Source organism: Sus scrofa, chromosome 4, assembly GCF_000003025.6.
Source record: "Sus scrofa isolate TJ Tabasco breed Duroc chromosome 4, Sscrofa11.1, whole genome shotgun sequence".
Taxonomy (NCBI): Eukaryota; Metazoa; Chordata; class Mammalia; order Artiodactyla; family Suidae; genus Sus; species Sus scrofa.
The window spans coordinates 76723923-76740219 of record NC_010446.5 but is presented as its reverse complement, the minus strand read 5'-3'; the positions used below and the strand labels follow the sequence as shown (position 1 = coordinate 76740219).

Here is a 16297-nt window from a genome sequence, read left to right as displayed (position 1 = left end):
TTTCTGTCTTCCCCTCCTCCCTCCTTTTCTTATCCTTTTTACTTTTTAACTGTCACTTGTTACGAGTCAGTATTTACAGGCAAATTCTGCGGCTTCACTGCTTTTCCTTTTGTGACCTGCTTGGAGGCCACCTTCGGGAGCACGGCTGTGAAACAGCTCCTTCCTCCCCAGAGGGGACCCCTCCCCTCCTGTGGTTCAGAGCTGAGGCGGGAAGCCTGGTAAATCCCATCGGGTGAGGGACTGTCGCATCAGATTAGACGGCAGGTGCCCATCAGAGGCAGCGCGTGTCATCCAGGGACTGCGTGTGTGACAAAGTCCTGAACGTGTGCAAACCCCATCACGATTAAGCAAAGAAGGGGGGAGGGCTGTGGGTGCAGAAGAACCACCTCACTTGTGTGGCACCCGTCTCATCTGTCTCCTCACGTTGAGGAGACACACAGTTACACTCACAGCCATTCTCCTAGACCTACACTGATGCCATAATAAGCAGGAGCGCTTAAATAAAAAACAAAAGGCTTAGGCCCTTTTCTTTTTGAGTGACTGCCATGAGGAAATACTGGCAGGGGTTCTTGTAAAAGAATGACAAAATGTTGACCTATTTCATTTTTAGCAGGATTACAACCTTTTCTCTTTAATGCAAATAAATGAGGACTGAAGGCTGCCTAGAAGGGAAACAGTTATGAATTGGTGAAGTATCTTCTGCTGATGCTACTAGGAAAGCAAGATGATGCAAGGGAGACGCTCATTAGGAAGATTTCAGAGCTGTGGAGCATGCCGGGAACTGGCTTGTTTCTGGCAGTGGCCCCCATAAGGTGAATTCTGTCTGGTGATTAGCATCACCTCGGATTAAACTAATTGGCTGTACACAGTCCCTGAGTAGATACACTAAGAATAAATCCAGTGACATTAGTTTTCTTTGCACGAAATGAGCAGGTTACACATCCAATTGTTTAAACAACTCAAACCATCGTTTTCTTTATAAGAGAAGTTTCAAGTTGTGGTAAGTACAAACCTTTATTTTGAAAATAATCTGTTTTGGCTACTTGCACTTTGTTTTATATCTAGACTACATATTTGTGTTCTATCTGTAACCATTCGAAAAGGAGGAAATATTGCCAATACTCTCTTTACCCAAATATGCTGATATTGAGGTAGAAAGGAACTTCAGTATCAGGAAATCAAGAAATTCTAGTGTATTCAAATAGGAGTAAAATTTCTTTTTCTGATTACAAAAACACTATTTACTTCGAGAAATTTGGGCTGTACGTTACAGAAGGAGGGAGCTGCTGTATTCCACAGTGCTGTGACTGCCATAGGAATAACTGTTGTATTTCCTTTCTGAACGCCCACCCCCAGCCCTACCCCATAGAGTTATGATCTGTGAAATGAACTGATTTTTCCTGCAATATCAGATCTCTGAACTGCTACAGGATATTATGAATATACCAGGTTTTTTCTATTTCATTTTCCTTTCTGCATTGCTTGAATTCCTATTATGTGGTAAATTAAAAATATCATCAGTGAGATGATGTGCTTGCGTCTTGTAAATCTGTCATGTTTGGTCCAGTGCGTGGTGGAGAGAAGGCACAGCGCTCTAGGAAAAGGCAAGTGTTTTGCTCTGAGCAGCACAGACAGTTGAGACCAGTGATGGTGCAGATTAGGCACAACTGTGGTTGAACCTAGGGAAACCAAGGATGGTAAAACAAATCTGCTTAATCTTACAAAGCAATACAAATATTGATGACAGTTCTCTGGTCTGCCTCTAGGCAATGAAGAGCATGGCAGGAAGAAGGGAAGATATTGATGGCAAATGGTCAAGTCTTTAGAAGTAGATTTCAATATAATATAGGCTGGAGGCAAGAGATTTTGTTAACTGGGTCCTTTGCTACCTGGGGAAGTCAGTGGTGAGGAAGGTGGCTTCAGAAATTCCCAGGCTAGGGCTAGGGGTCCAGTCAGAGCTACAGCTGCCGGCCTCTGCCATAGCCTTGGCAATGTGGGATCTGAGCCACATCTGCGACCTACACTGCAGCTCATGGCAACGCTGGGTCCTTAACCCACTGAGCAAGGCCAGGGATTGAACCTGCATCCTCATGGATCCTAGTCGGGTTCATTAACCGCTGAGCATAAAGGGAACTCCCTGGAGGGGCACTTGTTTCCTGGATCTACCTCCATGACCTGCTGAGAGAAGAGTGAGACCACTTTAGGTACTTTGTTCCCTAGACAGCCTGAGTATACTACTGCCTTACCCCAGCTCTAGAGGGCATAGAATAAACCTTATTATCTAAAATTTATGTAAAGAAACAGCAGCAAAATTTCCCTCCAAATTCTGATTAGTCTTTAAAGTTGATTAAGAAATTGCCCAACTAAGGCAGGGTGGCTAAAAGCCATGGAGGGCTGAAAGCTGTTTCACAAAAGGGCACACTGCAGTCAGGCAGGACTGACACGTCCCTGGTCTGTTCACACGTGCTGGCAGATGCTATGCTAAGCCCTGCCTTCTTCCCAGAGGCTCTTGAACCTCTCCCACGTGTATGCAAAACTCCACATTCTCTCCAAAACGTCCCCCAAGGACGTCCAGGATCCTAGAGATCTGCTTTGTATGCAGCTAAGACCATGGGGACTGGCATTTTTGTTTTTGCTACAGCCTCCTCACCACGGTGCCTGGCAACAACCACCCTGCTCTGCAAATGCTCCTCTGCTGCTGGGCACGTCCCCAGGATGTGGTAACCTCAGCTTCTTCCTCTCCTGCATCTGGCCATTAGGCTCAAAACCATTGATCGGGGTGTGGCAGCGGTGGGCTAGGGGCAATGGGCCATTCTTCCCTCCAGCTGTCCCAGTCTACCATGGTCTTTGTCTCTCTCTTTTTTGTTACTAACACAAAATCTCCTCTTATTTTAGCCCCAAACACACACACACACACACACCCAAAAAACCTCAAACAAAACCCTTAGCACATCAGCCCACATAAGTGTGTTCCCCACATGACTACCAGGTCCACAGCTCTCCAAATATTGAGATCCAGGATGAAAACTACTGGAATTAAAAGCCTCACTATGGGAATTCCCATCGTGGCTCAGTGGAAACGAATCTGAATAGGATTCATGAGGACACAGGTTTGATCCCTGGCCTTGCTTAGTAGGTCAAGGATCTCGTGTTGCTGTGTCTGTGACGTAGGCCAGTGGCTACAGCTCCAATTAGACCCCTAGCCTGGGAATCTCCATATGCTGCAGGTGCAGCCCTAAAAGGACCGAAAAAAAAAAAAAAAGCCTTACTATGCACTTCCATGTAGATAAATTTTCCAAAATCAGGTGAGAAATGAGTCTCAAACACTATTGGTGTAAAATCTTTTCAAATAAATATGTAAGTAAACAAACCTAAAAAGTAACTGGAGGCACAGAGTTCTGAAATTTTTTGTTTAAACACTGAAGGAATCCACCCTCCTACAGCTGGTGTGGGCGGGAGATTCCGTGTGTGCCCTAGGTCAGAACAGGGCTTATCAGCCAAGCATGAGAAGTGACGGAGGTTTTGCTGATTCCACTGTAGAATGGGGCTGCCCAGCCCCTATGCGCTTGCCTGCTACAGCTACCTCTGTCCTAAGTATTATACTTGCTTCAAACTGCTGGAGGAGAGAGGGGGAGACACAGCTGATTTCTAGGCTGATCCCTGAATGCATTTTCCTAGGTTACATATAAATAGGATTTGCAAATTGTATTGGAGATATAATGAAGAGTCTTAGATAACAGCTTGCAAACATTTAAGTAGGTGATTTGGGCCAGATTTATAGCTGATTTATAATGACAAATAATGCCTTTTTCATCTCTATAAAACCGATCACATTTATTTAGTTTGTTCAGTTTGTCTTCAAGGCTGCAGGGCATTCTTACTCTGTCAAAAGACACTAATAATTACATTGATTTAAAACAAAAGAAAATAGTTACAATATGCTACAAATGAAATACAGCACAGAATCAGATAAACCCTCCTACAAGCTGTTCACCTGTCAGTCAGACTCTGGGAAAGTGAAAGAGGAAAACCTCCATGATTTGGTTGAAATGGCTCTTAAATTTTCTCCTGAAGTTTTCACTTTAGAACCACTAGGGGGAGCAGTATTAGGTTGCACTATTTTTAGCCCATGGCAATGTTGTCATTCATTCTGAAAATATCTGGTTAGTGCAGTGTTACCTAAAGTAGGATTAGCAGTGTATTAAATAATTTGCTTGCATTTTCTACCATCTGTAACAGAAACATCTTACACTACCTCAACATGTCCCTTATTTAAGGACATATGCGACACATTCCTTGCAGAATTTTTTTATTTTTTTTTATTTTTTTAAGGGCCCCACCGGTGGCATATGGAAGTTCCCAGGCTAGGGGTCAAATTGGAGCTACAGCTACCAGCCTACACCACGGAAACAGCAATGCCAGATCTGAGCTGCTTCTGCGACCTACACTGCAGCTCATGGCAACACCGGATCCTTAACCCACTGAGCAAGGCCAGGGATTGAACCTATGTCCGCATGGATACTAGTCAGGTTCGTTACTGATGAGCCATGAGAGGAACTCCCCCTTCTAAAATTTAATGTTAGGAAACAGTTTCCTCTAGATGAGTTCATTTGATTCCATCCAACAGACAATATTGAACTTTATAAACTTTTCCTGCTTTTCTCCATTTTCCTTGACTGCCAGGCCATGTAGAACTAAATCGATCAACTGTAGAACTCTTTTCTAACTGGTTTCTGATTTGCGTCCTCTTGTAATCTTTTTATTGTTCAGTAATACCTGTTAATTTTAAAGATTTGCAAAACTTGGCAATGGATAAAAAACACAAATATTATCTCCAGATCTGCCATCAGGGATAACCACCAACACCCGGCTGTATATACTTTGGACTTTCATCTGCTGGTATGATAAATACCAGATACATTGGCAGTGGCATAGCATGTGTATTCTATAAGCTGCTTTTCCGTTTACTAATAGGTCATGATCACTTTTCTGTGCCAATAAATACCTATTTATAAAGCCATTTATAATGGTTGCATAATTTGCCAAGGGTTTATATATTATAGTTTATCTATCTAGGCCCTTAGCAATGTCTTTAGATTGTCTTTAATCTTTCAATTATAAACACTCTTAGGGTGGAGCTCCTGCAGTGGCTCAGTGGTTAACAAATCTGACTAGGAATCATGAGGTTGCGGGTTTGATCCCTGGCCTCGCTCACTGGGTTAAGAAACCGGCATTGCTGCAAGCTGCAGTGTAGGTCGCAGATGTGGCTCGGATCTGGAATTACTGTGGCTCTGGCTTAGGCCCGCGGCTACAGTACCGATTAGACCCCTAGCCTGGGAACCTCCATATGCCGCGGGTGCGGCCCTAGAAAAGACCAAAACAAAACAAAACACTCCTGTAACTTTCTTTTATGTCTTTGTATTGTAAGCTCCTGAAATTATCTTTCAAAATCGGTAGGTACAATGAGTGAATAAATGAATGAATGAAGTTCTAGAACAGCCTGAGTGCCTACAGCTCTAAGTAGCTGGCATTTGCATTAGTCTGTATTCTTCATGATTCTGCTACTGTGAAGATGAATGATTTGCTTCCCTCGCTAGGTATCGACCAAAATGATCGAAACTGCTTCCACCAGTTTTTCCGTGATCCGCCGGACTTCTTCCCAAGGTCAGGTTCCTTCCTCTCGCCAGCTGGGCGTCATGCAGCCTGTGGTAGCCAAAAGGATCAGCTTCTATAAGAGCGGAGACCCGCAATTCGGCGGGGTCCGGGTGGTGTGAACCCTCGTTCTTTCAAGACATTTGATGCTCTACTGGATAACTTGTCAGGGAAGGTGCCCCTACCCTTCGGGGTGAGGAACATCAGCACCCCTCGCGGAAGGCACAGCATCACGCGTCTGGAGGAGCTGGAGGACGGCCAGTCGTACTTGTGCTCCCACGGCCGGAAGGTGCAGCCTGTGGACCTGGACAAGGCCCGCCGGCCCCCGCGGCCCTGGCTCAGCAGCCGAGCCCTCAGCGCGCACGCGCATCGATCCCCCACCGCCCCTGCTTCCGCCATGCTGCGCGCGCAGCGGCGGCTCGTGGTCTTCAAGAACGGCGACCCCAAGACGAGGCGTGCGGTGGTCCTGAACAAGAGGGTCACGCAGAGCTTCGAGGTATTTCTGCAGCACCTGTCAGAGGTCATGCAGCGCCCGGTGACCAAGCTGTACGCCACGGATGGAAGAAAGGTGAGCGTTTGGGGAGCAGAAGGGGTTTCCTCCCGTCTGACCTCCCGTAGTGTGGGACAAAACGGCAGCCCCAACAAGGAAGGGTTTGGACGTACCTGCGTTCCCGTACGTGTCTGTGCGTGCGCGCGTCCACGCTCGCGAGAGGGCGCTAGCTCACCTGGGTGGATGTTCTGTTCATTTCCGGGCGAGAATCTTACCAGGCGTTGTCCGCGAGGGGAGCTTATTTCTTATCCACTTCGTCCCCAGAGTCCCGAGTCATAGGATGTGTGGGCGCCGAATCTGATCTCAGTATTTGCTGAAAAGACGTGGCTGAGTGATACTCTGTTGGGGGCAGAAAGCATTTTCCTGGGATGTGCTCACGGGCAGGGAGAGGGTCCCCTGCAGCTGACTGGTGCACACTGGCTCATCTTCCCTGCCCTGGCGTGTCCCGCGGGCCCTTTCCCAGGGGGATCCTTGGGTGGGAGAACAGAGGCGGTACTGCGTACCCTTTAAAGATTCATAAAGTTACGGTGGCAGTAGACCGGTCTGTCTGCCAGCTGCAGCCTGAGTAAGGCTGTTGGTCTAATAGCCCCCTCTCCCCGCACTTTGACACTTTCGTACTTTATTTTGTAGACATCATTGTGCCTAACAAATAGTTGGTGATTATCTCTTTCAAACCCAGGAGGTTGTCGAATTAATTCAATCAGTTTAAAACTCACCATGTGGAAAAGGACAAAACTTCATATTGTGCATGTAAGGACTGTAACTTTGATTTTTTTCTAGGTTCCCAGTATCCAGGCTGTGATCCTGAGCTCTGGAGCTGTGGTGGCAGCAGGAAGGGAGCCATTTAAACCAGGAAATTATGACATCCAAAAGTACTTGCTTCCTGCTAGATTACCAGGGATCTCTCATCGTGTGTACCCCAAGGGAAGTGCTAGGTCAGAAAGCAGAAAAAGTAAGTCACTTAAATATATAGCCCTTATTTTTAGTCCTGAGATTTTTTTTTTACCCTGATGACAACAAAAATTGATCTTAAATAACCAATTTCCTTCATCACAGAAAAGGAGAGAATCAAAATATTGAAAACTGAAATTGGTTACATTTATAGCTGGAAAGAGTCATAGACTATCTAATAATTAAAATTTTTTTCCAAATCAATCAATGATGTGTCTTTAAATTGATAAGATTTTTTTTTGTTTTTGCATGTAATACCTAGATAAAAATATTAAGGTGCCATCATTTCTTTTTTTTTGGAGGGAATGTCATACCTGTGGCATGCAGAAGTTCCCCAGGCCAGGGATTGAACCTGCGCTACAGCAGCGACCTGAGCCACTGTAGTGACAAGGGCATATTCTTAACCTGCTGAGGTACTCCCATCGTTTCTTGATTTAGGGCGGAATTCTAAATTCTGTGGAATATGTGTGAGTGATACTGGTAGTTGCAGAGATTTCTCTAAGTAATGCCATGCAATATCTCAACTGAGCTCAGGCTAGTTGTTTTATATATTAAAAGAAATCTACAACTGCATACATGCTCCACTTTCTGAAGTTATTCCAGTAAAACTCACAGGCCCCAAGATCTACTTTTATTTATTTATTTTTTAAAAAAGGGTTCATATAGCCCATTTGTGCTGGCTAACAGCTCTTAGGTTGATGATTCCTTAGGAAATGTCATACAGTGTGACATTATTCTTTGCATAGGGAGGAGAAGAGCCTCTTGCCACCCAAGGCTGTAGGATAGGCTGTAAATTCACTTTGCAGGCATAGCTAATCTCCTTCTTCATTGTTCTCTGTATTTTAATCTCATTCTTCATTGTTCACAGTATTTTAGTTCTATGCTAAAATATTGATTGCCATTTATACTTAAATTTTAGTTTAAATTTTATTTAAACATGGAAAAATACACATTTTAAATAGTATTAGTTTTGCTACTTATTGCTAAAAAGGGTGAAACAACTATAATTTATAGTTACTTTAGTTATTTTATGGATATTTTTAATAAAGAATTAGTATTTCTTTTTGTAGAAATTAAGTGGTAAATATCTGTTATGCATAGAGTAATACTGTTTAACCTTGGTCATTTTATTAAAATGGTTTTATTATCTTCTATCTCATGTGGGATGCTGAGTATTTTTTTTTTTTTTTTGTCTTTTCTAGGGCCGCACCCGTTGCATATGGAGGTTCCCAGGCTAGGGGTCTAATCAGAGCTGTAGCCGCCGGCCTACGCCAGAGCCACAGCAACACTGGATCTGAGCTGCGTCTGCGACCTACACCACAGCTCACGGCAACACTAGATCCTTAACCCACTGAGCAAGGCCAGGGATGGAACCCGAAACCTCATGGTTCCTAGTTGGATTCGTTAATAACTGAGCCACGAGGGACCTCCTGAGTATGATTTTTAATGGCTTCAGGAAATCCAAGGGCTTTGTTAAGATTTACTTTAAAAAGTTATGAGTGAGTCAGTTTCATTTATAATTTTGGTGAAAGTTGACTTGAAATAAGAGAGAGTATCTTTAGGCTTATACCCTGAAACTTTAAAGTTATTTAATTGATGGTAAGCATGTATACATCTATACAAATTACTACTAATAGGAATTTGATTGAGCTTAGGTAGAATGAATGCCAAGTTAACTCTAGAGATAGACATTAAAAAAAATACCTAGATACCTTGGTCTATAGCTCTGTTCTCTTTTGTGACTTACGTTAAATCAAATATACTGATTTCTACAAAGTGAATGTTAAATTAATAATTATTGCTAGATTATTAGCTTTTAAAATAAACTCTTAAAATGTTTTAACTTTTATAATGCTGTAGATATCTCTTTGATATACACAGGAAAATGAATAGCACTATAAATTCTTACTTGCTTGTTTGACTAGATAAGCAGCACTTGGTTAGACCCTAATTTCAGTAATGGTAAACAAAGTAAAACAACAACAAAACCCCACAAAAATCTCTTCATTTTTGTACAATCCATAGTAATTTTTATACTTTCCTTATTAAAAGTGTCTTACTGGAGTTCCTGTCATGGCTCAGTGGTTAATGAATCTGACTAGGAACCATGAGGTTTCAGGTTCAGTCCCTGGCCTTGCTCAGTGGGTTAAGGATCCAGTCTTGTTGTGAGCTGTGGTGTAGGTCGCAAATGCGGCTTGGATCCCATGTTGCTGTGGCTGTGGTGTAGGCTGGCAGCTGCAGATCCAATTCAATACCCCTAGCCTGGAAACCTCCATATGCTGCAAATGCGGCCCTAGGAAAAGTCAAAAAAACAAAAAAAAAAAAAAAAAAGAAAAAAAAAGTATCTTATTAAACTCGTTAAAAAAAGTTCTGTGAATTTCCTCACTGAAGTAGAATTATAAGTTCTCTTTTAAAGAGTAGTTTAGGTGAGAAGTGAAAATGTATTTGCTCCATATGTAGCATTAGAGAAAGTCAATTATATGGTATAAAATTGAAATTTGTAACTGAAAAAAATAAATGTACTTCATTCTCAAAAAAATAAGTGTTTATTACATTGTTTTTCAATAAAAAAATTAGAGTAGTTTGTAGAAATGTACCAGATTTTATAGTGAACTAAAATAATCAATGAGTATGTAGAGGTGAGAAACTTACCAACATCTTACTGTGAAAATTAGAAAAATATGATATTTTTATATTAATTATTTTTTTCTTTTCTCTCTTTGCTGCCTCTTCTATTGGATATTTATAACTTCTCTATCTTCCACATTTATATTTTGATGTGGGGCATTCTTTTACTTTTAAAATCTGAAAGTGAGCACACATGCGCCTTCAAGCCCAAGGTCCCAGATTTATTCTGTTTCTTCTGACAAAATGCAGAGTAATGATTGCTACTCAGACCATTTTTTTCCTTCTGAAAACTACTTAGCCTTAGAAAAAAATGATTCTCAGAATTTATTGATACATCCTTCTGAAGATGATGTTGAGAAATCAATTATTTTTAATCAAGATGGCACTATGACAGTTGAGATGAAAGTTCGATTCAAGATAAAAGAGGAGGAAACCATAAAATGGACAACCACTGTCTGTAGAGCTGGTCTTTCTAATAATGATGGAAAGAGTGCGATAAGCAGTTTTCCAGGAAGAACAGATGATCGATCATCTGGTTTAAAGCTTACAGCATGTTCATTGTCTGCAGATGTCTCACCTCTGGAGAAAGACAATAATCAAGAGAGCAGTTTGGCAGAGGAGATAAACCCTCAAATGACAGACCAAGAGTCTGAAGCTTGCAGTACTGCTAGTTGGGAGAATGCTCTTATGAACACAAACACCATTCAGGGAACTCAGGATCAAGCGAAGCACCATTTTTATAGGCCCCCTACACCTGGACCAAGGAGAGTGAGACAAAAGAAATCTGTGATAGGGAGTGTGACTTTAGTGTCTGAGACTGAAGTTCAAGAGAAAATGATTGGACAGTTTTCCTATAGTGAAGAAAGGAAAGATGGTGAGAACAAATCTCAGTATCACATGTTCACACATGCTTGCAGTAAGATGTCATCAGTATCTAACAGACCAGTACTTGTTCAGGTTGATAACAATGAACCGGTAGAGTCATCTTTAGAAAGAAAAAAAGAAAGCAGACTGCTCAAGTCAAGTGCAATAAGTGCTGGTGTTGTAGAAATTACAAGTCAGAAGATGTTAGAGATGTCTCATAATAATGGCTTGCCACAGATTACATCAGAAAACTCAATTGTAGAGGAAGATATAGTTGATAGTGTAACAGCAGACAGTAAAAATAGGGTCAAGAATTTAAGGGCTTATGGTAACACTAGTGATAGATTCAGTCCCTTTTTAGCAGATACAACTCATTCTTCAAGTGACAACTCTGGACCTGACAAAACCATTTCAGAGACCCCAGCTTCAGTAGGATACTCCCCTGTCGCCACAGGAATTGACAAACTAATTAGTGAATTTGCTCAGTGTGGTTTAACACAACTTCCAGAAAAGGAAAAGCAAATTTCATCACCTGTTGTCAACAAAAAGAGGATGAAATCTCAGCAGCATGTGAGAAATTCCAGGCCTCAGGATGAGATTGCATCTAAAGCAATCCCCAGTAAGGGTAAGAGAATAAATACAAGAGGTAGAAGTGCACAGGAAGCCATACTGAAAGAGTCACATCGTCCCCTTCAAGGACAGATACTTTGTGAGAAAGACCTCCATGCAAGTGATATGGTAATTGAATCAAATTATTTTTCTTCCCAAAGTAATAATCCTGTGAATTCTAAGAGTGTCCATAGAAATAAATTAAATACTATTCATAATCCTAAGGTTCAGGGACTTTTAACCAAAAGAAAATTCAGACCACTAAACAAAGCAAGCTTAGGAAGATCTACAAAAAGAGAAGTGAATCAAGGAGAAGAAATATTTTCCCATAATGAATTTAGATATTGCAAAAATACTTTTGAAAATCAAAATTTATTTCATGTATTTAATTTCCTTGAGCAAAACCCCAATGCTTTTTGTGGACCACAAGCTCAAGCAGAAATAGCATCTTGGTATTTGAGAGGAACAGCAAAAAAGAGCTTAGTTTCAAAGGTTAATAATTCACCCATAACTTTAAGAAGCCAGAAAAAACAAAAAGGGAATAAGTTGAAATCTGATGCTATTGTAAGTAAGCAACATGTCACAACAAGGGCAAATTCCTTAACTTCCTGGAAAAAAGCTGTTTTTCCTGAGGATATTACCCATCATTCAGTTCAAAATTATGTACAGAAATGGTTGCAGAACATAAATCCACATTCAGCTTTGCAACCTAGGACATCAGCTCCAATCTGCAGAAATGAAAGGAGTGTGGTAAACTGTAACAACAGTGGTTTTCCAGGAAATAATTCCCATATAAGTTCTGGAAAAGGAAGTAATTTTGAAAGTAATAGGCACAAAACTAAAAATGCCAGTTTGACGGGACATAATCTAGATAAAGAGTTAGGTACATCTTTTGACAAAGGTAACAGTGAAGAACTTACAGATGTTCTTTATGAGAACCAGGTTGAATCTCTGCGTGATGCTTACTTGCTTTCCTTTAATGGATGTTGTCCTCTGTCACAGTCAACTCTTGGTGGTCATAATACTAAAAATCAGGCTTCTGCTGAAAAGTTAGGACCAGAGGTAAGCCTTGTTTACAGAGACGTAAACTTAGCTACAAAAGGGCAAAGTGTAGAGGCTGCCATTCAAGTTGATCTTATGGAAGAGGACACTCCAAAAGACCTCTTACCAGTCCGATTGCTTCACCAACTGCAAGCTTCAGTTCTTGGTATTCACAAGACTCAGAATGGAGTTGTTCCAATGTCAGGTCTACTTACAGATGTTCCCTTCCCTTCTCCAATATGTAATTCCTCCACTAATGTTCTTCTAGCTTGGCTCCTGGTGCTAAACCTAAAGGGAGGTATGAATACCTTCTGTCAAGGTGATGCTCACAAGACTACCAGTAGAACTTCAGAAACACTGGCACTGCTGGAGGTTCTGAAGCATATTGCTGTCACAGAGGAAGCTGATGACTTGAAGGCTGCTGTTGCCAGTTTAGTGGAGTCAACCACAAGTGATTTTGGATTCACTGAGAAAGAACAGGACATGGTTCCAGTAGGTCTTTCTGCAAGTTGTTCTACACCCAGCGTTCAGCTAGTTCCTAAGTGCGTTGAAAATGAGAAAACACAGAAAATCTCCTCTTTAGATGGAGACTGTTCTGCCAGTGGAGACTGTGTCTCTAAAGTCTCTGTTTCAGAGGTGACTTGCTCTCCATGTAAGATGTGCACTGTGAATAAGACTTCTCCCCCAAAAGAGGCTTATCCCCTCAGTGATGATTCTTTCCCTAGTGATGGCTGTACCATGGATGAGGCCTCCATGCGTAAGGCTTGTTTTCTAGGAGAGGTCTGTTCACTTAGTGATGCCATGTCTTCTCATAAGGCTTGTGCTTATGAGGAAAAGCATCCCTGTGAGACAGCTTGCCCAGTTGATGAGCCCTACATTCCCATCAAAGTCTGCAACACCAGTGACTTTTTAAATTCCAAAGAAAACACATATGCTGATAATTTAGAATTAACTGAAAAGTTAGAAAGTATTGGTGAAGTTCAGAAAGACCTAAATATTTTGGCAGACCATGGGTGTAAACATGGCTTTAATCCATGGATATCAGACCAAAATATCAGTAAGTTAAGCCATTGTGACTTTTTCCAAAATGCAGCTGAACCAGAACTCAATAGGGAGCATAGTTCTCTAGATGAATTTAAAAATTGTTCTTTAAAGAAATTTCAGGATAAAAATGCATATACATCTTTTGATAATGAAGAATCAAAGACTTCTGAAGAACCAGGCTCAATAACCAACAGCATGACATCAAATGAAAGAAATATTTCAGAATTAGAATCTTTTGAAGAATTAGAAAACCAGAACACTGATATCTTTAATACAAAGATAAATTCAGGAGAGCAAACTACTGAAGAATCAATCCAAAAGGAATTAGAGACTAGTAAAAATCTGGATTTGATCAAAGTCAGTAGCAAGAGCCTTACAGAAGAAGGAAGATGGAATGGTGTAATTTGTGAGACAATCAGTAGGAGGCTGGCAACACCATCATCTTTAGTATTTTGCTATGATTCTAAGCAAAATACTGAAAAGGAAGTCAGTGAAGGAGAAGCTAAAATGAGAGAAAAAAATATGGTGGAACGCATGGATACTGGAAGTTTTGCAGAGTCCCCTCTTCGTTTTAAAAACTGCTTCAGAAGCTCAGTGACTTCTGATTGGTCAGATTACAGACAAGACAGTGAGAATGAACAGTCATATAAAACATCCAGTGGTGGCCCCAGTGACAGTGGTCAGGAGATTGCCCAAGAGAAAGAATATAACAAAGGATTTGTTAAAAGAACAATAGAAAAACTCTATGGTAAAGCAGAGCTGATAAAACCGTCTTTTTTTCCTGGGTCTGCACGTACATCTCAGGTCTATCCTTCTAATTCTGTGGAATTTCAGTGCGCTGGGAAAGGAGGTCTTTATGATTCTCAAAGTCAGTCATTTGGCTCTTCTGAACAGGCATCCAGTAATTCATCTGTGTTGCAGAAATTTCAGGAGGAAAGGCAAGATAAATGTGATTTTGATGTGAGAGCCAGTTGTCATGGAGAAGACATTGTGGAGCATTGCACAGAACAAAATGATCAAAACAGAGTCCTCAGGGACAGAGAAGAGGGAGTACTGATTGACAAAGGCAAGTGGCTCCTGAGAGAAAATCATTTGCTAAGAGTATCATCTTTTGAAAATTCTGGCACATGTGGCAGTGGGGACACCACATCAGTGGATACTCTACTTGATAATAACAGCAATGAGGCACCATATTCACATTTTGGAAATTTGGCCCCAGGCTCAAACATGGCTGAACTGTCCTCTTCAGAATTGGAGGAACTGACTCAACCCCCTGAACTGAGATGCAATTATTTTCACATGCCTCATTGTAGTGACTCTGAGCCTTTTTGTGAGGATTTCCTAGATGTTGAGAATAAAACTTGCGCTAAGGAGAGAATACCAAATCACCATGCAGAGAAAGATAATAATAGGTCAGGAAGAGTATGTGCATCTGTCACTCATGTCTTTACATCTGCTGATAACAAAGTCCATCCTGTCCCTGATGATACTATTAAAAATCAGCCACTGCCTGGTAACAGTGGGTTTCATGGTGCACTTCAGGAGGGCGACTCTTTGGATAAACTCTATACTATTTGTGGTCAGCACTGCCCAATCCTAACTGTGATGATTGAGCCTTTAAATGAGGAACACCGAGGATTTGCATATTGCAAAGATTCTGATATTGAAAATTCCTTGAGTCTCAAATTATGGATGAAAATACACCCATATTTACTACGGTCAAACAAAAGCATGTTCAGAGATGAGGACAATAAAGCAAGTAATAGAGAAGCATTTATTGATAATACCATTAGCAGTGTATTTGATTGGCTTTATTTCAGTAACACATTTGACTTAATGGATAAAAGAAGAAAAAGATCTAACTTCGTGGATTTAGAGGAAGACACTAATTTAAATGAATTTCGATCATATTTAGGGAATTTCTTGCACACATTATTGTTAGTCATGGGTGATGTGAATTCAAATACACAAGACCTCAGTAATCAGACAAAGGAAATCTTTGAAGTAGTTGATGAGAATAACAACTTTTTAAACAACAGTTTCCAGAGCTCAAGAACAAATCTCAATCAAGTAGTAAGAGAAAATAGCTATCATTTCCCCTTTGAAATGCTTGACCAAACTTGCCTATTTTGCCAAGTTAAGACATCCTCAGATACTAGCAACAGAAATATATTAGGAATATTTTATATTTTTAAAGATGAGAATCTTTTCATTTGGGAGGAAGCGAACCAGTTAAATTGAAGTGATCCTGAAAGCTGTGATGAACACCATTTGTGATTTCAGTGTCAGCATAACATTTCTTCATCAGTGTTTTTTCCTTACGAGAAAGTAGAGCATGTGGGATGGATGTGTATTAGATAACCTCAAAGAATTTCCCGCTTCTTCTAAATAAGCTAACCCTAGAAATCTTGCCACTGGGTAATCCAGTTTGACTTTCATCCTCCCTGTGTTCTTTATTTTTTCAACGAATGCAGACTCGGTTTCTATTCTATTATTTTTGACGTTTCTGTGTTTTTTTCTTGAACATGTATAACTTTCTGTTTCTGTTATTTTTCTCCTGGGGCCTCATAAATGTCCTGAGGACAGGAGTTATATCTCCCCCCCCTTTACAAATGTTGTCAGCTTAATGCAAAATGTATATTAAATGATTGGTGAATTAGTGGAATAGATATAGCCTCAAATTATTTCATGTATTAATTTAACTGCTCTTTGATAAAAATATAAGACCTACACAGCAATATCACAAATTGTTTTTGTGTGTGTGCCAAATGTGTTGAATCCAGTTTCCTCAGAACATCTGTCTAATGAACTTGCAAGCATTTCCCTGAGGCAGGATCACCATTTTCCCTCATAGCTAGAAAAAGATGCTCTGCTACTAGGCTGGCTCTCCAGTACTTTGCCTAGAAATTATAGTCTTAAACATTAGTAGAATATCAAGAAATTCAGATAGGTCAGAAA

General features: G+C 40.8%; 2 protein-coding genes across 2 annotated transcripts in view; both read left to right on the top strand.

The window, feature by feature from the left end:
• Window positions 1-16297, top strand: part of LOC100627466 — a 272180-nt gene that overhangs the window by 113841 nt on the left and 142042 nt on the right. Inside the window, 3 exon segments of the mRNA XM_021089367.1 lie at window positions 5598-5766; window positions 5769-6220; window positions 6983-7154. Coding sequence (XP_020945026.1) covers window positions 5610-5766; window positions 5769-6220; window positions 6983-7154 — 781 coding nt within the window. The 5' untranslated portion in view covers window positions 5598-5609.
• On the top strand, window positions 9956-15616 carry RP1 (RP1, axonemal microtubule associated; the record flags this gene model as incomplete). The annotated part of the gene is given in 1 exon segment (XM_021090355.1): window positions 9956-15616. A coding segment is annotated over 1 exon segment (5661 nt), but the record flags the coding sequence as incomplete, so codon positions are not given.